At 40.7% G+C, this 26,289-nt stretch overlaps 1 protein-coding gene across 4 annotated transcripts in view; it reads right to left on the bottom strand.

The window, feature by feature from the left end:
* CACNA1G (calcium voltage-gated channel subunit alpha1 G) overlaps positions 1 to 26,289 on the bottom strand; it is a 323,416-nt gene that overhangs the window by 12,436 nt on the left and 284,691 nt on the right. For 3 of the 4 annotated variants that reach the window (XM_083598000.1, XM_083597998.1, XM_083597999.1), the window contains 9 exons: positions 20,158 to 20,309; positions 13,346 to 13,455; positions 12,960 to 13,093; positions 11,824 to 11,894; positions 9,833 to 9,911; positions 9,597 to 9,718; positions 8,801 to 9,145; positions 6,675 to 6,815; positions 865 to 999 (listed from right to left, as the gene is read on the bottom strand). In XM_083598000.1, coding sequence (XP_083454126.1) covers positions 865 to 999; positions 6,675 to 6,815; positions 8,801 to 9,145; positions 9,597 to 9,718; positions 9,833 to 9,911; positions 11,824 to 11,894; positions 12,960 to 13,093; positions 13,346 to 13,455; positions 20,158 to 20,309 — 1,289 coding nt within the window. The remainder of the gene's footprint in view (positions 1 to 864; positions 1,000 to 6,674; positions 6,816 to 8,800; positions 9,146 to 9,596; positions 9,719 to 9,832; positions 9,912 to 11,823; positions 11,895 to 12,959; positions 13,094 to 13,345; positions 13,456 to 20,157; positions 20,310 to 26,289) is intronic. The other variant, XM_083598001.1, reaches the window with a different exon arrangement.

Raw genomic sequence — 26,289 nt, 5'->3', positions numbered from 1 at the left:
TCAGTTTGAAAGAAAATGGCCCATTTAAAAACATTCATTGTAGCATTCTGAGTCTTTTGCATATGATGCCATGAAGCATGATGGGAAATACTGTCACGGTTTAAAGATGTGTTCCAAATAAGTAATAACTATGATGACAATCTACTAGAATGGAGAAAATTCATCAACACAACGCACAGCTAAAGCTAGGTATGTGAACAAGAGAAAACAAGGATGAATCCACCAAATGTTGGAAGAGAAGTTATGTCTGTTGTACAGCAGAAATAAAGCACTTTATTGCTACACATTAGCTATAAATGTCTAATGTTTCAGGAGGAGATGGTTAAAGCAGGGCTCAAAATACTGGTTGCATGTTTCATAATGGAAAAAAGTCACTCTTTATTCTAGAATGTCTGATCAAAGCGGTGACCAAAAAGTCTACAACACAAGCAGCAATGCCAAAGATTCAAGTCTGATAGCTTATGCTTGAAAATTGTAACTGAGATTTGCTGCCACACCTTCTAGGCATCTGCTTTTGGAATCATTTTAAGTTCAAAGAAGCAGAACCTAAGTGGGATCTTTTGTGTCATGGCATTTTCCTGAAGTCCATAAACAATAGAAGATCTCTCTGACGTTGCTTGAAATACTCTCATGTTTAGTATGTGAAATAAGTAAAATTAAAACATCCGGGAGCCACCTCAGAGGTAATATTGAATGTAAGCCCAAATAGAATGGTACTACAGGTATTTCATTTGTTCAAATAAAAAAAGTTATGTGCTGGTTAGAAATATTGCTTATCTGAAAATGCCATAGCTATTTCCCACTTGAGAACAGTATTTAGAACCCTGTAAACATCAGAATATACAGTGACCAGTGAGTATGTACATTGCTCTCCAGGGCATTAAGTAAGAGTGTGTTATTATCATCAGGAAAAGAGTCATCCGTCAGAGCTAAGGACCAGGAATTTTCAGAGAGAATATCTGACGTCAGAGACAGAGCCTCCATCTCAGCTAGAGGGATCTAAACAAGGGAGAGATGATCAAACATAAGAAACCAGGACACATGTAAATGTCTTTGAGAAAAGAAATGCTATTATCATCACGATTACCGCCTAAATACTAAGGTAGTTCCCCTTCTAAGCAAGTGCATTTGTATTGTGCATATTATTTTGTGGATAAAGCTAAAAGGAAATGGAGACAAAGTTTAATTTTCTAAAAGTTCTAAACAGGCTTACATATAATGCAAGGTGGAAATCACCAACTGCACAATAAAGATGCACTGATTAATATATAGTCTTTTGAGGCGCTAACTGAGGGAGCTAAAGCTTCAGCTGCTCTTGAATTAATTTTTTAAACCATGCCTAATTACATTTAAATGTTCCCTGCTTCCAGAAATTCTACTCCTAAATGTTATAATAATATTCTGCTTGTGTTTGGTCAGAGGCTCTGAATTTGTTGTTGTTGTTGCTGCTGCTGTTTTTTAAAAATGAATTTTGCAAGCTGGGGTCCAAACAGCTACTTTATTTGCACCCAAAATAAGGATGGTCAAATTTATCAATTTTGGATTCTCTCCTTTCCTCATTTTCAAGTCATAAGTGCACTTTTCCACATCTCCAGTTCAATGTGCATTTTTTAAAAAAGTCCTCAAGAACGTTCCCTAGCATTTTAGTGTGAATTTCTCCCATGAGTTTGTATATAATTTTGTCTGACATACACATTTCCCCCCAAAGAATTTCCCCCTAATATATAATGCATTCTTCTTTGCTATTTTCATTAATATATATATTAGGCAAACTTTACCCCAGTATATTCATAGAGTACAAAAATTAAATTTTCACACACTTTTGCAAAATTCAGGGAAATGCAATTTTCAGAATATATTGCTTCAGAAAGTGAGTTAGGTTAGTCTGCCTTTAAATTCAAACTGAACTGAATTTCTCCCCCATCTCCACATGTACCTAGGATCGGGTTTTGCTAGCCAAAAGGCACAACTTTCGCTGTTTAAATAGCACATTTTTTTCCTGCCAGTTTCAAAATTGCTTGCTCAGTGGCGGAGGGAGCTGGAGTTCAAGTTCCACAACCCCAAAGTCCCCTTGGGCATTCAGAACTACTGAGCCTAGCTCTTTGGATCCTGAACCCTGCTAGGTGTTCAGTATATTATGTCTTCTCAATTTGAAATGCTATAGTTGCATTGCAGATCTACTTTGTTGTGGTGAGATCTCAGGAGTACTTTTGTAGCCTAGTTTAGAAAAGTCTGATGGAATCAGTGGAACGGCTGAGGAATTGCTGGCTTTCATGGCTCCTTAGATTTATTTGAAGCAATTAAACAAAACAAATACTAGTGGACATGCACTGAACATTTTCTGTGTCACATTCAATAAAATAATAATGTACTGCTAATCCCTTTTAATCGAATCAGCTGTTTCAAACCAATAAACAAGCAAACCTAAATGCTGTCTTTAACAGTATGGTTTAAAAATTGGATGTTGAGATTCCTGCATTGCAGGGGGTTGGGGCTAGATTGAGGAAGCAAGCCAAAGAGGAAGCCCTCCAGCTCGCGCATCCGTTAAATGGTCCTGGCCACGCCCCCCAGCCAGCGGATTGGCTGGCTGAGCCCCGAGGTGGCCGGGATCCCCTGGGCAATAGGGGACTACATCCCCCGCCCCCAGTGGGGAGTAGGTGGCCACGTAGTCCACTGCAACTCCTCCCCACTGGGAAGTGGAGCGGATATAACAAGAAAGGGTTCTAATCTATGTAACAGAGGAAGTAAAAGTAATTCTTTAATACTGTTTAATCCAAAGAAAATTGGTGTATCCTTCTTGTATATACCATTAGCAGACTTGAGCATATCAAAGCTGAGGGATATCAGTCCAGCTCTTTCCACTACCGTTAATGGGATCATAGTCTAACGCTGTCACTTACTTGTTTTAAAAAATGAAATCCAACCCTTTATTTCAAAGTTCTCTCTAAATAAATACAATTTAAGACCTCAGAGGGGCCCTATAACAGATCAGTGTCAAATGAGCCTGACTCCCTCCTTTCGCAATCTTCACAGAACCCTAGCCCAATGGTTGCCATCAATTTGATTTGAATTAATTTTATAATACATGATTTTAGAATGTTGTACTATTTTATTGTTCTTAGCCACCCTGAGCCCGGCTTCGGCTGGGGAGGGCGGGATATAAATAAAATTTATTATTATTATTATTATTATTTGTAGTTTATGGACCATTTTTAGAATCTATTGCAAATATCATGTCAAGGTGGCCCCATTAATAAAGGAGGCCCACTGCTGCCATCATCCTCAAACAATATGCTTATTGGTCTTAATATGGAGTGTTAAATTTCCAAGTAATTTTCTGAAAGCTTGGCATCTTATTTATAAATTTTTATGTGCGTCTTCACAACAACATAGGCTTTTTTCATTTTTGCAGGAAACATTTATCGTGTCATAAAACTGACTCATACCAATGGCCACTATTACATAAAGATATATGTCTATTCCATGTCTTCCAATTCCTCCTTTATCTCAGCAGTTCATTTTTTATGCCAAATAATTAGCGCTTTTACTTTAAGTGCTCAAGCCATCTGTGTCCAATGGTAATGAATCTTTCAGGATGTAGTGTGGAGACCAGGACTAGTTGTATCTAACCCAGAAATGTTAGAGAATCTCAAAGAGGGCTAGGGAAGACAGCAATGGTTGAATTAGCCTCATTTGATTTCAGGAAACAGCATATTTATAGAAACATCTATAAATCTGGTCATTTTCTGAATTTAAATATTTTGATCTTGAACATGTTAATAAATTCAGCAACACTGTGTCCAATAGCTCTCTAATAATAAGAATGATAGTACTGGCATAGCATGTAGTCTTGCGTTATTCTAACAATTCTGTGTTGGTTGTGAATGGAACAAATACTATGCAAACAACTTTGAACTATCACAATGAGAAGGACTTTCTGGGAGGAATTCAGCATTGTGCAAGGCAGTCATTCTAGCAAGTCAAGCATTTTGGCTCACCATAGGGAATGATTCCCCCTCTCCTCCCCACAATTTAGCTCCACCCCGAGCCAATGTGGGAATGAGGGGGGAAGCCCCATTGTTCAGGACTTCCACTGAAGGGGCTCATTAGTTGAATCCCACCCTCAGGTTCAGTAAAAAAGCATGAAATATTATCACTAATTCCATGCCACCTAATGAAAGTGTGATAGCTAGGTGCAGGGCCACAGTTGATGTGGCAACGAACAGATTACTGCTTCGATAGCTCATTGTCAAATACACAACTATAATGTGAGAACCTGAATGTGTGTATCTATCTCAGAGAGAAGATCCACATGTTCCTTGCCAAACACCAGGGACAGGGAATCTGTGGCCTGCTAGATATTGCTGCATTTCAACTACTATCACTCCTGGTCATTGACCATGTTGACTGGTGCTGGGAGCTGGAGACCAGCAACATCTGGAGGGCCATAGAAAGCCTGTTCCTGCCATGCATCAGACACACGACAGGTAGAAGAGAGGGGGGGAAGGGATTTTAGTTTTCACAACATTTCTCATGTCTCTTCAGATATGGGAGTAGCTGGCAAGAGCAGCTGAATGTAAAATAAGAAAAGGACCACACAGCACAATTCTAAATACAGTTACGAAGAAAGTTCCTCAAATTCAATAGGATAATTGCTTCACACAAAACAGAAAAAAAGATCCCATGGTGGATACCATGTTTTCAATAGAGAAAGCTCCATTTTCAGAAATGCCAGTGGCCAGGAGAATCAACAATGATTGTTTACATGTGGAAGAAAAAGTGTAACATTTGGTATGCGCTATTTGCCGAGAGACAATGTGGCAGGCTACATTGGAAGTCTCCTCTCATTATTTAAAAATGCGCCTCCTCTTTCATTCTTGGGAGAAACCAGTCATCCTAATCTTCAACCTAATGAGAGTCCCAGTGTGATATACTGTGCTGGGCAGTAAGAACTAATGACGTAGGTGGCTGGTTCCATGTGGGAAAATAATAGCCATTCAGCTGTTACAAGTATGTGACGCCTACACTGCAGGGCAATCAACTGGCTCAGACCTGGAGCTATATAGATGCCTCCACCTTTTTGAACCACTGCCACATACTACACCCATATCTATAATATACTTGCCCTACCCTAAGAGACAAGGAAGTTTCATTAGTGGGCTGCTTAAAAAGCTATTAAATCGAAACTTACCGTAACTAGAAACTTAAACCCATATTAAGGCTGCAGTGCTTAGTCAATTAATTGGTTAGAATAATTAAGAAGCCTGAAAATGTTTAATTGACCAGAAATGCCCCCTGGTTAATTTGGCACTGTGTGTTTGTTTGTTTGTTTGTTTGTGTGTGTGTGTGTATGCGCCAGTACTTACTGTAGATGGCAAATCTTAAAAGATGCAATCTCCTTTTTCTCTCTCACAAGAAATTCCAAAGCTACCCTGACTTTCCTGATTAATCAGTATGCCCTTTTAATATGCTATCAAAGCTTTAATTGATTATAATATTTTATATTATAATATTTTGGTCCAACCTGGAATTGGATTTGAACAAGTACACCTTTTATATTCACATGGAGCTAATCAGAAATCAGGTACACTGATAGTACTGGAATTGTCCTAGGTTTTAAATTACATAATCTGCTTTGACACAAGGAATATACTAAGCAAGGTGACAACCCCCATACAGATACTGAACTATCTTCACATCTGTTTACACACAGGCCAGTTTATTTTCAACATCCCAAAGTGGTCCATGAAATTCAACATAGGCTTCCATGCAGATGAATGGAAATGTTCACAAGAGCAGCATCTCATCTCTACGCTACCTTACAGCACAATCCTATACATGTCTACTCAAAAGTAAGTTCCCATTGAGTACAATGGGGCTTACTGCCAGGAAATTGAGTGTAGGATTGCAGCCTTAATGACATTCTTACAAGCTTTCCAGCGTAATCTTATGCATGCTTACTCAGAAGTAAGCTCCACTGTATTTAACAGGGCTTCCTTCCAGGTCAGTATGCATAGGATTGTAATGCCAATGCACTAAATACTTGTCTAAACATAAATCTAGCTATGGTTATAGTCCTATACATACTGATGGTGGAGTATGTTCCACTGAATTCAGTTGGCTTTCTAACTGAACATGCATAGGACTGGGTGGTAAATACTAGGGATGGAAAAGGAATTTATTTGGTCAGCATTTTTAAAGCGAATTGACCCAGTTTGCTGTTCCTAAGCTTATCAGCAGATTGAAAACTAACGTCATTTTGGTTCCAAAAATGGATACAAAAATGTGCAAGGAAAATGCATATTTTATAGGGGGAAAATGTGTACAAAATGCATTCTTTAGGAGAACATGTGGACATTTTCAATTCACATTTTTCATGGTGGTTTTTTGTTTTTTTAAACACAGGCACAGAAAACAGGGGGACTGGTCCTATGATTGAACACGTGAAAAACTGACACAGAATGACAATAGGCTGATCCATCCATCCCTAGTAAATACCCATCTCCTCTTAAACAAATAGAAATGCATTTGCCATTCTACAAAAGTAGTTTTTAGTCACTTTCGGCCCTGATACGCCTACTTTAGATAAAAGTAAGAAAACCTCTCTCTCTTTTGTAATAAAGGTTTCAATCTAAATTTAGATAGAAACTTTTCAGGAAATTAGTAATATTAACCTGTTTCTCAGAGTTGTAATTGTCAGTAGCTGGAAGGGCATAATGATGGCACACAGAGCCTGATAAGTTGTCCATCAGCTTCAACTCTCCTTCTAGAGATTCCTGGATCAGCAGTGATATGGTATCAAACAAGTGTCTTTCCTGGGAGGAGTGCCATATAGCATGCAGAAAAGGATAAGCCAGGCCAAAAGAGAGGGGCAGAAGCGGGGCAAGGTAGGGGGAGCGAAAGAAGAGAAAGAAGAGAGAATGAATGCATGAGAGACATAAAAGAGGAGAAGAGACAGAAAAAGAATGTTTTCAGACAGAACAGCAGTTGTTGAAATGGCCAGGAAGGGAAGACAGAGACAGAGAGGGGAAAAAGAACAGTGCAGTAATACCACAGTCAGAACCTTTCTTAGACGTTGCTACACACTAGACCAAAACTAAACACGATAGTGCTCTAAGACTGGTGGGACACATTACATTCATTCATTCATTCGTAAGTGGCTACTGATAGAACTATTTCTACTTTGCAGAGCCATCCTACTTGATAGCAGGGAACAAAACTGCAGCATAGCTAAACAACAATATGCACAATTTAAAATGGAGGTGGGGATGGGAGCCCAGCATTAAGCCTGAAAAAAAATAATCCACACTTTGGCATCACTTAACCACGTAAGAAACAGAAATGGCCTTGAGAGATGCTGGATGATTTGCAGTTGTGCTCGGTGGCTCAAGTGTTAGGCACCTCTGAAAATTAGGCCACTAATTTAGTAACCACTGGATGAGTGTAAGATTAAATTTTCAAAAGCACAAAAAGTGACAAAACTCAGTGGATTTCGACTTCTGTTTTGTCTGCTGGTGCTGTTATGCATAGTGCTTGCAGTGTGGTTGGTATTCCCCAAGGCTAGGTCCTATACCGTGTAAACAATCTTTGAAGGCTGGAGTTGCCTGTGTGACAGATCACATGGCTGCCAGTGGATCTGTCACCCTGCATCAGATCACAAACACAGATATGAGGAGTACCTACCTGAGTCTGGCACCCAAATGTCACTGGATTGGTGTAGGATCCATCCAGACATGGGGAAATGACAACCCAGCTGATTTGGAAATCTGAACTACACCTCAGGCTTTTGCTACTAGCTGGGGAAAATTCAATTATTCTATACCGCAGATGAAATCTAAATACTCTGATTTAAGTTATTCACGGCCATAACCTACTTCCCTTTGACTTCCATGATGATTATTAATTTTGGGGTTTGTGCGATGCTGAATAGTCCAGTCCTATGCATGCTTCCTCAGCAGTAAGCCCCACTAACTTCAATGGGACATATTGCTGAATAAGTGAATTTAGGATTCTGTAGCGCCTGAGATAGTCCAGCAGGAAGTTTGGGATTCGGAAGACCTATGAGCTTTTGAAAATTTTAACCCAAGTTCCAAATGACAGGCTCCCAATTTCAAAAGTGTCTTCTCAAGTGCTTACACCTGAATATTAATACATAGCATAAAAGCTTCTCAAGCAATATGATGGCCGATCACTTAAAAGCAGTACTTTCTATGCAGGCAAGTATGTATGATGACATATACCCTTATGAACACTGTGCATATACTTTACGGAACATGCAAGCAAAGAAGCATGCTGCCAGTCACATAACTTTGCATGGCTACATTTTAGGAGCTGTATTCCTCTTTCATCATGTGCTCAAATACCACATTAACACATAAATTTCCACTGAAAAAAGAGTTCTGCGGGGCGAGACAGTCACCCGTCCAAAGTTATGGCTGGGACAGATCTGAATAAATGTATTATATGTATACCAGACATATAGCTGAGAGAGTGAGTGGGTGATCTTGTGCCTGTTTAATGCAGTTCTTGTAGCCACCTGCTGCACATCCCTCATCTCCCATCAACATAACCTGCCAACACATAACAAATGCTCTCATGACTCTCATCGTTGCAATCCCATATGAACATTCAATTTCATGGTCTGCACTTGGCTGAGTAGGGATTTTTTTTTACTCACAGGGAAAAAGGAATACAACTCCCTTATATATTAATACACTCAAGACTTTTTGGAATCTGTGCAAATGCTATCTGAGGAAAGTATAAGCTACTCCCCACTTCACCCACCACCTAAGATTCTCACCATAGGATGAACCAATGAGAGTTGAGAATCCACCTTGATTTGCATGGGATTGGCATATCCTCCGGGGCTCTCAGGTCTTTCTCCTGCATTACTGCCTGCCCATATGAAAGGGTCAGAGGGTGGATGCTGGCCTGGGGTGATTGTCTTCATTTCCATCTCCAGTTCCAATTCCAGTTCTGCTTCCTCTTTTGCTTCCTTGTTACTTTCCTCTAGGTGCTTCATGAGTACAGCAATCACCACATTCACCAGGACAAACTGAGCTGTCAGCACAAATGATACGAAATAGATTGGCGAGATGACGGTGTTGTAGCAGGTGGATTCTTCATCGCAGTCTCGCAGAGTGTCCTAAAGGAAGGAACAGAGGGATGGGAGGTGGGAATGGTCGTGGCTTATGAGACAGTTCTGGGCTACTCTATCCATGAATCAGATTGGGCTTTTCAGCTTCAAGTCCAAAAGGCTTTTTATAGGGGTGAGCAAAACCCACTGTGGAATCTCTTCAGGTTAATTCCCTTCATCCTCCACAGAGTTTATATGGAATTTCTGGAACTTGTTTACCCATGTCCCATGGCAGACCTTTTCTGCCAAACTTAGCCTTCCTAAACACCCCATTATCGTGTGGAGGGCACACAAAGGCTTCTCACTCATACAAACGGCCAATGCACACAATCTTGCCGCAAGAGCTGATTTCTGTGCAAACATCAACATGGAACTATTCAGCACTATCCTAGCATGAATTCCTCAAACCATAAGAACATCTGTCTTACTGTAGCAACACTCATTCTAACGGGGATTTTACCTTCATTATCCCATTCCAGTTGTCTCCTGTTGATACACGGAAGAGTGTGAGAAAAGCCATCCCAAAGTTGCGAAAAGTTGCATGCCGCCCTAAGCCCTCACAGGGATGAGTATCGTCACATTCTGTATGACCAACCAAAAATAAAGGCAATTTAGCCATTTGTTTTCATGACAAATAACTATGTTACTCTGCCTCATCCAATTCTATGCAACAAACTGGTGGAGCAGAGAACTTACCAAGGTCTCCAAACAGCTCCACCCCAAGAGCTGCAAATATGAAAAACAACAACATGAAGAGAAGACCCAGATTCCCCACCTGTAAAGAGAAAAGAAAAGGGGGGAAATTAAAAAAAAAAAATCATTGATGTATTTCTCTGAAGTAACCCCCATTATGGAAGATGTACCACATTAGCCTCCATTGTATAGGCTGCCTTTGTCTCTTTGTCCTCAGTAACTTTAACAACTCCTGTCTAACCACTAGTAGTAGCCCAGTCTCATGATTTACTGTGCCAGTGAATAAATACAAAAGCTTCAATCCTAGGCAGTGCAGGTGGAGAAAAAGCACACGAACAGACAGAAATAGTTTCAAGAAAGTTTGTATTGTTACCAGTCACCTGGCTGAACAGTCGAAACCTGTTTTTGATGGAAAACTGGCTTCCCAATTCTACTGGGCAAACAGTTTTAGTAAAAAAGAAAAAAAGAGTATGCATTTAAAACTTTATAAACAGAGTACATAGTCTTGCCCTGTCAAGGACTGTCATTTAATGTTGCGCACTGTCTGCTGCACAAGCACAATACCAGATCGTGCACAATACAGATTGTTGCCTTATGCCCACAATGTTGCACTGCCATTCCCGAACAGTTCCACCTAGAACTCCAGGGCTATTCAATTTCCTCTGGTTTAGAGAGTTTCTATCCCACCTCTAAGAGAAAAGCAGATGGCCATTGAAATTCCATTCCAAAGTCAGAGTAATTCTAGATGAGGGATAGCCAACATGGTGGTGCTGTCCAGATGTTGCAGAACCCCAACTCCCATCAACCCCAACCTGGTCAGGACTGATGGGAACAACATCTGAAGAGCACCATGTTGGCTACCCTGCTCTAGACTATCTGATTTATTTGTTTAATTTCTGCTTAGAAAGACAGCAAATACCTTGTTCAGTCCACCACATTGCAAACTGCTGTGGGTCACACAATACAGTCTACTTTGAAGTCCACCCCCCTGAAAGTTAGTTCACCCTTGAAGTGCCACTCAGTGACTTCCCTACAATGCCTCCTGTTCATGAGGAGCACTGATCCTGCCATAAATCATAGAGATGGAAGGGACCACAAGGGTAACCTAGTCCAACCCACTGCAGTGCAGGAATCTTTTGCCCAAAGTGGGGCTCAAGCCCACAATGCTGAGACCAAGAGTCTCGTGCTTTACCGACTGAGCTACCCTGGCAGTCATACGTAATGTTGTCTTTATATTTTCTCCTGCTCCAACAATTTAAAAGCAATCCCATGTATTAATTTCCTTTTTCTATGGTTCTGTGGTTTTTAACACTTGACTGGGAGCTGCCCAGAGTCGCTGGGGAAACTCAGCCAGATGGGCGGGGTATAAATAATAAATTATTAATTATTATTATTATTATTAAGGTGGATTGTTTTGACCGTGCACGACCCCAGCCATTTTACCACAGGGAAGTTTCCTCTCTTACTCCTTTCTGCCACTGTTCATTGCATTGAGCTACTGGTTTGTTTTGAGGTGTATGCACACAGCTGTCAAAACATGTATTTAACATGTATTTAGCTTTAAAAAATAAAATAAAAATAAATCCCACGACTGAGAGGAAGAAGCATTCATGTCCTGCTTGTGGGTTTCCCATGCTGGTTGGCCATTGTGAGAACAGAGTGCTGGATTAGATGGGTCCTTGGCCTGATCCAGCAGCATTCTTCTTTGCTCCAAACATATGAAAGGCAGCATGTGAAGAAAGAGGCTGAGCAGAGGATAAGCTAAACTAAACTGAGATTTGAGGAACTGTGATAAAGCATCTTGCCCAATCTGGAGATCCCCCAACCATTAGAATTAACACTTACTAAATTCATAGTAAAGGTAGTGCTAAGCACAGAGAAAACACACATAAGGGAGATATGTCAAAACAACAACAACAACACAGATTTCTCAAGGAAATTAGAAAATGAGGGCAACTCAGCAGAGGTCTTTATGATAAAGACACAAAGGTTACCTGAGGCAGTGCTTGCATCACTGTGTCCAGCAGAGCTCTCATCCCTACAGCCATCTTCAGCAGTTTCAACACTGCAGAAAATGAAATGTCCTCTGCATTATTGTCACACAATCGGCATGTGAAAAGGAAATAAATATTTCAGAAAGCATATCAGGCTCCCCAAGTGATGTGGCAAGCATCCTTCACTAGAGGTGAAAATGCAAGGCCGCATTATAATGAAGCGCTCTGTTGTTGTCAGGATGTTCGTAACAAGTAGAAAAACCTGTGAACATCATGGCCATCTCCTTCACTCACTAAATTGGGTGCTGCTGACACTGTGGCAGGAATACAAGAGTGACCTTTTCTCCTGGTGGTGACTACCGCTGCTGAGTAAAGTACTGTAAACTGGTTTGGAAAGGTCAGAAATCTATCTGATATACTGATGACAGAATTCAGCTTCAAGCTAAAGAATTAAGAAGCAAAGTGTATCCCCATCGATTTCCATCACAAGAAGATTGGATAAGAAATAACATGAACTCATAACCTTCAGAACTAAGCACTTCATAAGCTAAGAACTAATACCACCAGCTCCAGTCATTCTGTAACAAAACCCTTTAGTGCTTTGTTGCTTGGAGTTGGTACACCACCCTACTGGGAAAATAGATGGCAGAGGTTCATCTAGAGTGCCTGAAGACCAAGCAATTCTGGTCCTTCTCTGTATGTAATGCCTGGCACACAACTAACTGGTCACAGCAGTGATGGAAAGCTACTTCTGAGTAAACACAAGACTGTCAGTCTAGGACTAGAATGATCCATGTTCAACTCCCCACACAGTCACAGAGGCCACTTGGTGACCTTGGGCCAGCTGCACTCACTCTCTCAGCACAAAGTGTTGTTGCGTTGACAAAATTGGGGAGATTCAAACCTTGAACATCACATTGAACTCCTTGGGGGGTGGGGAGTGTGATATAACCCAACCCAAAACCACTTGCAGGTAATAGCAGGACAAAGCACATTGAGGTGTCTATTAGCTAGGCAGTTTATGCTTGGAAGTATAGCTGTGCTGCATAGGAAACCTTACAATGCCGGGAATTAGCAGTTCCACTGGGAACAGAAACTGTGTGGCTGGAATGCCCCAGGAGTAAGGGGAGACTGACCTCGAGCAATCCTCAGGACCCTCATGATGCGGATAATGGTGGGGTTGATAGGCAGTGAGGCATTCACCTCAATCTCTTCCAGCGTGATCCCCATGATGGACAACAGCACTATTGCCAGGTCTAATTGGTTCCACCTGAAAGCGACACAAAAATCAAGCAGAAAAAAACTGCTAAAATATTTGCAGTGGTGACAAAAGGATTCCAGTCATTTCAGTTATTCCGGAACTGACTCATGAACCGATGCACCACCTCAAGCAATTTTTGTGATGAAACACGTCAAACAATTTTAAAACTATTATATAGAGTACTATTATAGAGTTAGTCAAGTCTGGATATATCACTGACTAGAACAGAAAATCCAAAACCTAAAATTCTTTAGGACTTACCTGTCTTGAAAGAACCGACGAAACCCAAATGCAATCAGCTTGAAAACAGATTCCATGACAAAGATGACCGTGAAGATGTAATTGCAAATCTTCAGAGCTTCATCAAGAACCTGTAATGTGGAGACAACTCACAGGTTATTGCAAAGGAGGATTTTGCTCCCTGCAGTTACTGGCCTTCCTGCTTTCAACAGGAGCCATTATTATTATTTTAATCTGAAAGGCAAAATGAAGAAGGGGCAGGAACGCAGGCATATCACAACTCCTGCACAGTGTTAACATTTAAACTGCTGCTGGCTTTCCAAGTGGCAGTGACAAAACCAGGCTCTCCTATTTTTCATGAAACCTGTATAACAGAAATGATTTGCAGCTGGATAGGAGCTGAGTTCCTGTACAGCTGGATTGATTTCTTACTATTTCAGAGGAAGGCATCCTGGATCATGGTATCAGTGCTGCTTTTGAGCACAAGAGAAAATGTGATTTTGTTCTTTGGAGCACATGCAGTATTTCACATGTTGCATTATTTAACACATATGAGGAATATCGCCTTCCATGCTTGCAACTGGAGATACGTATCTACACTGGGCAATATTTGATAATATAACATTATTTAGGATTGTGGCAAACATATCTATAAGATATACAAAAACCATAAAATACAATTAAAACCAAAGCCTTAGTACTAAGCCCTGCCCGCCCGCCCCGTCACCTGCCATAGTCTCAGCTGACTTGAAACGATCTGGGCTGGGAGTGGGGAGAATCTAGAACACAGCACTGAAAGACAACCAGGAGGGCAGGCAGCAGAGCACATCAAAGGTACATGGAATTAGAGAAATGTGTAGCAAGACTGGCTGATAGAATTAATAAAACTAACTGTGTGAAAAGCAAAAGCTAACTTGTGCCCTCTCGTTCATAATCAGTACATGCCACTGAGCAATGCTATAGTTCAGAACACATCTAACATTAGCACAAGGTAATTGGATCATATAACAAGCTTCCCATAGTATTTACAAGATGCTCCTGTCACGTGGGTCATGCACTGCCACCTTAAACATGGCGTTTTCTCCCGTTGATTTCTTTTTAATTGTTTCACATTACACATTCAAGTACTATTTAGCTACACTGACTGATTCACCTTTGCTTTCGTCTTGCATTTATTCCTTGGCTTCTCAAAGTAGTAGGGAACAAAAATAAGCAACTCTACGCTAATTGGCAGCCATTTCCATCGAACTATCATAAGCAAGTGATTTGGCAGATCATTGCAAGCGGTTTGCCATTATAATTTGAATGTGATCCTAAATACAGGAGTTTGGCATGCTAATGTATCAGGGACCTGCTGCCTTGCCAAAATGCTGAGTCACCACAGCAGAAATAAAGAGAGGCAACTGGGTTTTGGTCCAGCTGCATATTAAATCCCTCAGGCTGCCGACAGATCTAATGCAGTAAGATTTGAAAGATTTCAGGATTTGATCTATAGATCATTTATTATTAATATTATTATTCTCAGTTTCTTAAATAACCCCTCCTTTTTAGGGAATCTGCTGAAACATGGAATGTGTGTGTGTGTGTGTGTGTGTGAGAGAGAGAGAGAGAGAGAGAGAGAGAGAGAGAGAGAGAGAGACCCAAAGCCCAAGTGCCTTTTCCAGCTTTTTGGGGGGCAGAATTTGGTAGTCTCCTGTTAAGGATACCAGCCATTTTGATATGAAATTCTTCATATCTTCTCTCTTATCTCCACTTTACATGCAGATTGAACCGCCTACTTGTGTTATTGAGATCTTCCAATTCTAACTTAAGTGTCTAATTGTAGTTTTTAAATTGTTTTGATTTTATCATATTTTGTTGTAGTTCCTGCAGCATTCATATTGTGCTCAGATTACCCAGATTTGCCACCATTTCTGCCTAACGGTCTTTTAGCTGCTTTTGGGGGGGAAATTAACTGGGCTTTTATTTCTTCTTTCACCACCACAGCTCATGTTGCTCATGTTAAAGGGGCCTCCCTCAAAGTGATACACAGAAGAGTAAAAGGCAGACAATGCCTCCAGAACAAAACAGCATTAAATACTGTTCAAACTTCCCAGAGTGCAATAAGATACAATAAAACACAACCCCAACAGCAACTCCAAGAAGCTTTCAGTGAAAAGAGAAGTTTTCAGTATGCACCAAAAGCAGAAGTTCATTGGCACATGCCTCATTTCAGGGGGAATGAGGGCTGCCATTCAAAGACATTTAGGGCTTTGAAAATCTAAAGCAGCACTTTGAAATGGAAATGCGGAAACTGACATCCAGCAAAGTTCCCTTATAATAATTTGGCTGCTCAGGCCGGAGATTCACTGGTATGCAGGGTAATCAGTGGAGGATGACTAAATTTTATGGCCTATTGCTATAGTTAAGACTTATTTTGAGTTAAAAGAGATAAAACTGACAGCTCTGGAAGTCCCCTCCAGCCCTCTCATTTGCCTCTTCCAATCTCTTTGCATTAAAATCAATGCACCCTCCCCTCTTTACTCATCGTCTTCTAAAATAAATGGCCTCAAACACTTTTGTTTCTCATGTTAGCGGAGGACATTCTGTCCTGCTTGATTTTTTTTGCTCTCTCAGCAAAAATTTCCACGAATTGCTCTGGGAGACCGTGATATAATCTAAGGGCCAGATTCAACAAACTTATCCTGCAAGTGGAAGCCAATGCAAGTACTCCCACTAGTGCAGGCATCCCCAAACTTGGCCCCCCAGAAGTTTTGGGACTACAACTCCCATCATCCCTAGCTAACAGGACCAGTGGTCAGGGATGATGGGAATTGTAGTCCCAAAACATCTGGAGGGCCAAGTTTGGGGATGCCTGCACTAGTGCAATGGGGCTCCCCCCTTCTCCTCCTCCTTCAAATCCACTTAAAGGAGGGCCAAGAGAACACGCAGAACACTACATGGAAGGAGGAGAGGGGAGATTGTCAAATAAGCAAAATACACTGATTTGGAGGGCGGCAGACATGCCTACATTACAGCAGAGGCTGGATGGCCAACCAACCAACCAGGGATGCTGGATCTGCAGATTTCCTGCATTAGCAGAAGGTAAGGCTAGATGACCCGAGAGACCATCTACGATTCTACAGTGGTACCTCGGGTTACGAACTTAATTTGTTCTGGAGGTCCGTTCTTAACCTGAAACCATTCTTAACCTGAGGTACCACTTTAGCTAATGGGGCCACCTCCTGCTGCTGCACAATTTCTGTTCTTATACTGAGGTAAAGTTCTTAACCCGAGGTACTACTTCCGGGTTAGCGGAGTCTGTAACCTGAAGCGTTTGTAACCCGAGGTACCACTGTATGGCTTTATTTATTTATTTATTTATTTATTTATTTAACTAATCAGTGGTACCTCAGGTTAAGAACTTAATTCGTTCTGGATGTCTGTTCTTAACTTGAAACTGTTCTTAACCTGAAGCACCACTTTAGCTAATGGGGCCTCATGCTGCTGCTGCGCCACCACCGCACAATTTCTGTTCTCATCCTGAAGCAAAGTTTTTAACCTGAGGTACTATTTCTGGGTTAGCGGAGTCTGTAACCTGAAGCGTATGTAACCCGAGGTACCACTGTATTCCCCTAAGCAGTTTACAAAACAGCTTTTGTGTCACATATGCGAATTGTGTCACAATGCACATGAACCACCCAAGAATTGCAAGGGTGTTTCTCTAGATCGACATTCTTTCTCCAACGGGGTCAGTCAGGTGCATGTGGAAAGCTGAAAAAACAGGACATGGTTTGCTAGCTATTCCCTTGTATTTTGCTTCCGAAAAGGAGAACATGTAGGGAAGGAAGAAAAGAAAGCAGATAAGCTGTCAGGATAAACATGCACACACTTATGTGCTTGTGTGGCCTGGTGACAGTAAGAGCTAAGAAAGCCATGTCCAAAAAGATGGTGCCAAAACTGACTGCCATAGTGAACAGGAATGTCATGTTTCCTATAATGACACTTTAAGAAACAATTTTTCCCCCGGTACTTGCCGAGTTCTCTCTCTCTCTCTTTTTTTAGTCCTTGCTACCAGGAAATGACAGAAAGAGCATCAGCGCAACTAAAAGGTCATTGGGTTTAGCCCTTCCTTGGGAAACTTTAAGTTGATGTGTGTGCTTTCCCTGCCACTGAATCTGACAGAATCAGTGCTCAGGAGTAGACAAAGAGTATAATCTCCACATCTCTGCCAATTCTATCTTGGCAGCAATTAAAAGTAAGGGATAAAGCCTCTTTGCGATCTAGAAGGCCAGCTTCAGTATAGTTTTAAAAAAGATTAACAAAGCATCCCTTGGGAAAGAATTTCCCACAGAAATAAGTTTGCCAGTGAGAAAAAAAAAATAAGTGTCAGAAGACCCAGAAACTGAGTCAACACTGGTGCTTTTTTTTGGAGGGAGTATTCAAGGGGACGCAGTACTGGTACCTCTTACCTCTTTTTTGTTGTTGTTAAAAAGTGTGCCACTTACTATAATGACTTCATGGCACATACTGACACCTATTTTTCTAGAAAGAAAGCACTGTTAACGTTCCCTTTGGTTGTTTGGATAGACACTGTATTGTAAGTGGATGACGTAACTGAAGATTTGGGAAACAAAGTTCATTACGTTCTTTCTCCAAATTGTAAAATGCAAGAGGGCCTGGGGTTCCAGCAATTTACATACAGCTTTCAATGTTCAGAACCCTAGGAATGGCCAAATCAGTCCATTTCAGGTTCTCCCAGTTTTTAACATTCCCAGTCTTAAGTCCTCATGAAAATTCACCAGCTTTCCAGTGTGTTTTTCCTAATATTTACATTTTTATACTTTTTTATTTATTTTCATGGTACAGAAGATAAATTTTGAGAAAACAATTGTTATAACAGTAAATAACAAATAACTTGTCCTGATAAAATTACAGACTTTCATCATGCCATGTGTTAAAGTTTCATTTGATTACTCTAAGAGATCACGCCACTAATATTTATATGTTTGTATGCAATTTTCTGCAATATGCCCCATTTTTCCAAGCAGTTTCCCCTAACATAACACATTTTTGTATGTGATTTATGTAATGAATTTTCATATGCTATTTTCACTAATATGTGGATTTCTCTGTGTACTTCCCCGTAATATCTTTTAATTACAAAATTCAAAGATGGGTGAGTTCTGAAGGATTTTGGTTCATCCAAAGTGTGAATTAGGCAGGCTCACATTAAATTTGTGAATTGAACCAAATTTCTCCCATATACCTACTTTGAACTCCTTTGTTTTTATCCAAATTGGATAGCCCTTAATGGTGAACAGTTCTAATGAAAGCATGAGAGACGAGATGGAGCAACCCTACCCTGCTCCATTGTACAAAGAAACAGTTATAAACCACTGGTTTCCACCATAGGCTTAGGCATGATGATAAAGCACCTTGCAGTGGTTCTTAGAAACAGATCCAAATCCTATCATAGTAAAAACAACTCTCAAGGAATGTCTGCCACTGAGTGCCTTCTGCAGCATCCAAAGAAAGCATCTCCCTGATTAGCACCTCTCATTCTAACGGGGGAATATAAAATTCAAAAGCCTGATGAAGATTATGAATTTCTCTTTTGGAAATAAAAACAGGCAGTTCTTTCTGTATCTTCTGAAAAGCTACTTGACCTAGCAAAGAGGTGGTAAATAATTTCACATCTTGATTCAGTTGAGAGATTGGGCCATATGCTCACTTTCCAAAGAATCTCTCTTGTCTGTGCAATGCAACAACAGCTAATGTTGCTTGATTAGAGGAAGGTCATAAAATCAGGGTGGTAATCAGCTATGTTTTACTCAGATCAGACATTAAAAACATGATTAAGTTAGGTCTATTAATTTCAATGGGTCTACTCTGAGTAAAATCCTAGGGTAGGATTTGGTGTTGAGCACATACAGAAGTATTTCAGGAAGTACAACCCTGCTGCTGCTATCAACTCCAAAATGTATGACTAATGCTATATGGGTACCTTAGGGAAGATACTTTGCACCTCAGCTAATACAGAGTTGCTTACTCGTTGGCTTATAACAAGAACACCCTGAGTGTTTTACTGAGTTAGCAGTAGTTGCAGAAAAAAATATAAATATTTTTGTTAAAGCCAATGCTATGAGCTGGACCATAAAGAAGGCTGATCGCCGAAGAATTGATGCTTTTGAATTATGGTGCTGGAGGAGACTCTTGAGAGTCCCATGGACTGCAAGAAGATCAAACCTATCCATTCTTAAGGAAATCAGCCCTGAGTGCTCACTGGAAGAACAGATCGTGAAGCTGAGGCTTCAATACTTTGGCCACCTCATGAGAAGAGAAGACTCCCTGGAAAAGACCCTGATGTTGGGAAAGATTGAGGGCACAAGAAGAAGGGGACGACAGAGGATGAGATGGTTGGACAGTGTTCTCAAAGCTACAAACATGAGTCTGATCAAACTGCGGAGGGCAGTGGAAGACAGGAGTGCCTGGCGTGCTCTGGTCCATGGGGTCACGAAGAGTCGGACATGACTAAACGACTAAACAACAACAACAAATGGGCTGTAAAGATAATCCTTGTATGCAACTGCTTTATTTTGGTTTCTTTCTGTGTTGTTTATGATGATTTGAATGACTGCTATTGACCACAGTTCTTTAGCTGGTGCAAACACTACTCTCACTCAGTAAAAACGAGATCCCTATATCACGATCATCTCCCATTCAGCATGGTAGAATGGCCAATGCATATTTATTTCTGTTTCATTCTTTTTTTCCATGTTAATGGATGCAAGGCCAATTCCGTATCAAGCCTACAACAATGTTTGCATCTACAAATACTTTTCCTGCCCTACCTTTGGCTGCTGGTAGTGCTCCATAGCCATGGTGATGACATTGAGCCCAATCACACCTGTGATGAATAAATCCAGGTAATGGGTGGTGCACATTTGATGAATCAGAAGTCGGAAGCGAGAGTAATCAGAGTAGTAGGGTTTACACTGTGCCTCTGAAAAGGAAAAGAGTGGAGAAGCAGATCAGGTAATTTCTCCCTGTCTTAAGACCAGTTCAGCATTGGCTTTCAAAAATCCAAATTGATACATTCAATCAAATTCATAATGATTAGGTTTTCAGCAACGAATGGGGTGTGATAAAGGGGATTGTATGTTAACCATCATTAATGCATAGCAAGACTACAGGATCATCTATCTGTACCAGCAGCTACAATAAAACATGCACAACAGCCAGGCTTTCAGGATTAGAGATAAGGTGAGTATGGCATGGAATCATTTCAGGGTCCAACATAATGGTTAGTGTAAAAATTCACTGTTTAGATATCTATTATTGCACAACAACACTCTTAATTTATATAAAAGAAAACAAGAACTTTCAATCAGAATTGCAGGTATGTGAGCTATAATTACGAGGCCTGTATTAACAGTGCATAAAAGCGTGCTTAAATGGGGCATTCAATCTCCACTGAAAAGGGAGCTTGGAAAGGACTTGAGGCAGGTTGGAAACAGTATGCAGTGGTTTTTGACAGAGAATAGCAAAGCACTGTAATATGATATTTTAAGGGCTTCCCTCTATATTTTGAGAGTGTGCCTAAATGTGAAGGAATGTTTGCTTGCCAATGGGATATGTGTTCTGTTGCAATACAGTGCCCAGTTAACATTGGGCATGTAAAGCTTGACTACTTAGCTGCGAGTTCAGCATAATATATTATATCAGGGTGATTTAAAAAGGTAACATGAAGTCCTCTTTATTACATATTTTACATGGCTGTTTATTTGTATATATTTTCAAATGTTATATATGAATGTTTTATGATGGCCTATATTTGTAATGCCTAATAAAGGTTTGGTTAAGTAAGTAAGAAAGAAAGTAACATGGGAGTCCAGGCAGAGAGGATAGTATAAAAAGATACTAGTAGATACTGACTGGGCAAGCAATATACTGTGATGTAAGGGGGGAAATGTAAAGAGGCAGTGGGGAAGAAAGTTAAAAAGGGAATAATGGACTGTTTGAAATAGCAGACATGAACTCATATAACTGCATTTTGAAATACAAGGTAGGGAAATGGAGGGCGGGGGGAACAACCCCAAAGTTGTCAGAGCTATGAAAACAATTTATGAAATAATGCAAGTGATTGCTCAGTCAGAATTTCTGTCTTGGAAATAAATGATCTTCTCATTTGTGTGTGATTGCCAAAGTGCAAATGTCCCTGTTAGTCTTCTATGTTTGGCTGCATCAGGGATGACACTTACTCTTCAGGCCTGAATGTTCCTGCAGATAAACTCATTTACTCACCTAATCTCTAACGAGGAAATGCCAAGTCTGAGTCCATAATTCAGGGCAATTTTCAAATAGGCATTATAATGTACCATAAAATGAAAAGGACTGTCTTGAAGATGTCAGAGTGTAATATTATGACCATAATTAGATGATCAACTGGTTATGAAAATTATTGAGCCAAGAGAATTGAATGGCATGGTGTTTAGCTACTCTGAACACAAAAAAAGGGATTTCATATATTGGTCCGAACAGAAATTTGGGGAGGGTGAAGTATGAGTATTCGTGATCTTGAGGGAAAGCTAATTTTTAGATCACATTTTTGCAGGGAGCATGTATACAATTTGATTCTCAGATAGTCAAAATTGCAATCTTCTTAGCCATTTATGCAGCTGGCCAGTCGTTTTGTATGGTGGAGGTGCAGGCACATGCCTCTTCCCTTCACCCAGGCACCTAAAGCAGGGTGTGGGGAATCTTTTGCTCTCCAGATGCTGCTGGATTCCAGCTCCCATCTGCCCCAGCTGGCACAGCCAATAGCTGCCTGTGGGAGTTGGAGTCTAACAACATCCAGAGGGACAGAGGTTAGCCACTCCTGACCTAAAGAAATATGTAGCACAGGTCCCTTATGCCCGAGGGCTCAATTTGGGGAACATTTCCGTATTTTGAGAGGGAAGAATCACGTGTGTGTACACAAGGAAAACCTAAGACAAATTACTTTAGGTGTGCGGTGGAGAGGACACGGGCCTGTGCCTCTTACACATGAAATGATCATCCACCTGGGTAAGTGATTAGCTGTATCATTATATGACTTCCAATATCCCCATCCCACAAGGTTTGAGCATCAGGGAGAAGACTAATAATGGAGCAACTTATCCTGCGAGGTTTGGTGAAGTGATCCCAAACATTTGCTCCAGTACTTTGAAATAAAGAGGCTGAATTGATATTTTTTGCATTAGGAGCTGCCAGTCTATAGATAATCTGACCCTGAATGCCATGGCATAACATTAAAAAGTGAATTTTGTTGCTGAATTTATTTAGCATCTCTTAAAAAAACACAACAACAACAAAAGCTACACAGGTTGGTATCTGACTGACTCACAACTTTCATCAGAGCTCTTACATTCTGCATAAATATCCATTAAAAACTTGAGATATCTCGATGGCATTATGCAAAACTATGAAGAGGAAATTAACTAAAATGTTTGAATACAATTAAGGTTTGAACTGGGGCCCTGGCTATGAACCAAGTTATAATTTCAAAGAGAAACCCCATTATAATTTGCTGATCTCTTTTTGTTCAATACTTATCCATAATTCACATTCAGGCATGAAAAAATGTCACAATTTCTGCCTTTTATTTGGGAGGATTTATTTATGAATAATTACACTGGAATCCAAGGGTTCAGCTATGACTGGCAGATTAATTCAGAACTCCACACGGTAACAAAAGAGGCTGTTAACATATAGCAGGGATTTTCACAGAGATTGTAGAATGTTACCTGCATAGCAACAAAGCATGTGGCAGCATAACCTTATAAGCAGGGCTGCCCATTTTCCATTCTGTATATTGTGGGTGAAGACAGATGTAATATTTAAAGAGATGGCTCAGCTGGTTCTTCACCTCTGACATGAGCTCAGCTTCCTCTCAGCTTCACGTTTGCTTGAGAGGTATGCAGTCTATCAAGCTGAACACTGGAGCACCATCCGTTCTTGTCCCTCCCTCATGATTTAGGTGATTTAGGCCTTCTCAAAAAAATTAAGTGCCACATATCCATCTACTTGGTTTTGTATTAATTCTTTGCCATATTAGGGAAGGAAAGGTTGGACAAAGAGTGGAAATATTTGAAGATAATGCAGCCAATGACCAATTGGCCCTGGCCATAGCCAGGTTTGCTGAACCAGAGTTCAGCTCTGGAGCAAAAAAAAGCTACGTCTTTGGACTGAATGAGAAGGTGCCTCCAAACCTGCTCCTATACAGTGGTGCCTCGCAAGACGAAATTAATTCGTTCCGCAAGTTTTTTCTTCTTGCGAGTTTTTCGTCTTGCGAAGCACGGTTTCCCATAGGAATGCATTGAAAATCAATTAATGCGTTCCTATGGAGACCGCCTTCCCCTGCGCGCCTTCCCCTCTGTTCCCGGACCTGTCCTGAAGGCTTGCGGTGGGAGGAGGGCTTTCCTCCCCACCGCCAACATTCAGAATGCTGTTCTGAATGTTGGCGGTGGGGAGGAAAAACCCTCCTCCCACTGCAAGCCCCGGGAACAGAGGAGAAGCGCTGCGCGCCTTCTCCTCTGTTCCCGGACCTCCCACCGCAAGCCTTCAGGACAGGTCCGGGAACAGAGGAGAAGGTGCGCTGCGCTTCCCCGCTGTCCCCGAGATTTCCCTATGGGCTTTCATCTTGTGAAGCAAGCCCATAGGGAAATTCGTCTTGCGAAGCCGCTAAAAAATCGGAAAACCCTTTCGTCTTGCGGGTTTTTCGTTTAGCGAGGCATTCGTCTTGCGGGGCACCACTGTAATTGATAATATCTGTCTTCACCTTATTTTTGGTAAGGCTTTCTCCTAAAATTCTTATCTGGTTAAGTCAAAAATAAAATAAAATCACAGATTACTTTTCAGTAATTTAGCCAATTTTTAAATTGTGCATTAGATTGATAAATCCGTAACATAATTGATATAAACATTTTGGTATCTGCCAATAACTTTATTAAACATGTCAGCCCTGTTTCAAAATCCTGCTCACCACCAGCGTCCCCATGCTTGGCATGCTGTCATGCATATTACTGGAAATTATAGCTTTTACCTTAAAATGAACCACAAACAGTCACACCATGCTTCCTGTGGGCTTTAAATTAACAGCTGCTGAGTTTAGGTGGGCAGGGAACATTCTTCTCTTTTGAAAATAAAAGTATTATTTCTTTTTGCTGGTGTTATAAAGAAGCCACATTTCTGATTGTTTGTAAGTTTTGGTACAGTACTTAAAATGTCTCGTTCTAGACCTGACATCCGTGCCCCCCTATGCAACAGCATTATTTGTTCTAGGAAATATTTGAGAGGTACCAACATCTTGGGAAATACAGACATCTGTTCAAGTCTAGGTGATGAATCATCACACAAAATGACACCACACCACCAATACTGCTACAATACAGTGACTGGGTCAAGAACAAGAAGAATGCTCAATTAGTTAGGAAGATACTGGAAAGATTAAGACAACATCCTGACATCGAGGGTATCAATGGGGTGTGTGTGTATGGGGTGGGGGAAGGAGGGAGGAAAATGGTAGGCAAATAAAAGCAAGAAAATAAGGAGATAATGACAAGAAGGCCTATAGTAAAACAACAGGCACCAGCAAGGGTGGGGAGGGGGTGAAACAGGTTCTAAATCAAGCTGCTTTGGAGGGTTCAGTAAAAAACAAGGAATGAACTTCTATTGGTTGATTATGGAGTCACATTGATTTGATCAGAATCCAGGATATAAATGGCAAAGCATCTTTGTGTACCATTGTCAGGTTACACAGAGTGGGGGTGATTCAGACCTCATTTTATGCCGATAGTAATGGAGAGCTGGTAGTATTAAGGTAATTTCAGTCTTCCCTCTCATCTTGGTAGATTAGATACAGCTCTAGCTCTCTTTCACACCAGAAGGAAGGAGGGAACATGACAAAGGATTATTGGATACTGTCCAGTGTGCATAGTATGTCAGAGCAATAAGGCTCATACGACCACCATATTGACCTCATAGTGACTGGCAACCCCACTGAGTAAACATGTCAACTGAGAGACCCTTTTATTCACAATTTAGGCAGGACATAGCCCAAAGCGGGCAAAACATATTCCTATTTTTCTTTGGATTATGTAGAATGATGTTCTGAAGTGATCTGGTGTGGCAGCTGTAACCAGCTGTCTAACAGTGCTGGCATTTATGTATCATTTTGAATGGCATAACGTTTCACAAATAGGGGGTCGAATGCTCCCCCAAGCCTTCATCAAGTGGATAAGCGGTCAGGGATGCAGCTCTTACTAAGCAGCTGGATTTACAAACTGCCCAGAGAATATTGAGTTCAAAGTGATGTGCATGGGAGTAACACTGACATTTAAACAAGTGGTTTTATTAGTCTTTTTTTTTTTAGTGAGTGGCATTTTTTAAAAGCAAAGTGGAAAATGGTTAAATTGTTCCCACTGAGAGTTTTCCAGCTGCGACAGACAGCATCCTGTCCAAAAATAAAATCTTGACTTTATACCAGTAAACAATACAGATAGATAGCACCATTTTCTTTCTACAATTTGTAAAATGCAAAGAAAGAAAGACATCCTGGGTTTTCAGGTTTGAATGACTCATTAGGGCTAGTTTGTAGAGCATGGGCATCATTGGTTTCCTACTGTCACACACATTTAAAGTACTTTCACAAAAGAGTCTCTCTCTGTCCTTTCACACCAATGAGCATTACATTGTGTTTAATAATGTGAGCACCAGTATGAGGCAACAACAAAGGGAAGACAAAGCTCAGGTCTGAGAATCAGACACAAGAAAAGGCAAACTAAGAGGTTCTTTGTGCACTGAAGAATGGCCCACTTGGGACGACGCCAAAGCATTCAAAACAAACAAATGCAACGGAACACTCAAATGTACATCTAAGATTTTAAGATTAGAATCACAGTGAAAGGACAAGTCTCAGGAGATTTTCCTCTAGCTCTTGTCCA

Source organism: Podarcis filfolensis (assembly GCF_964270895.1).
Source record: "Podarcis filfolensis genome assembly, chromosome: 2".
Lineage (NCBI taxonomy): Eukaryota > Metazoa > Chordata > Lepidosauria > Squamata > Lacertidae > Podarcis > Podarcis filfolensis.
Note: the sequence above shows the minus strand (reverse complement) of the source record. Positions and strands in the feature narration are given on the sequence as shown.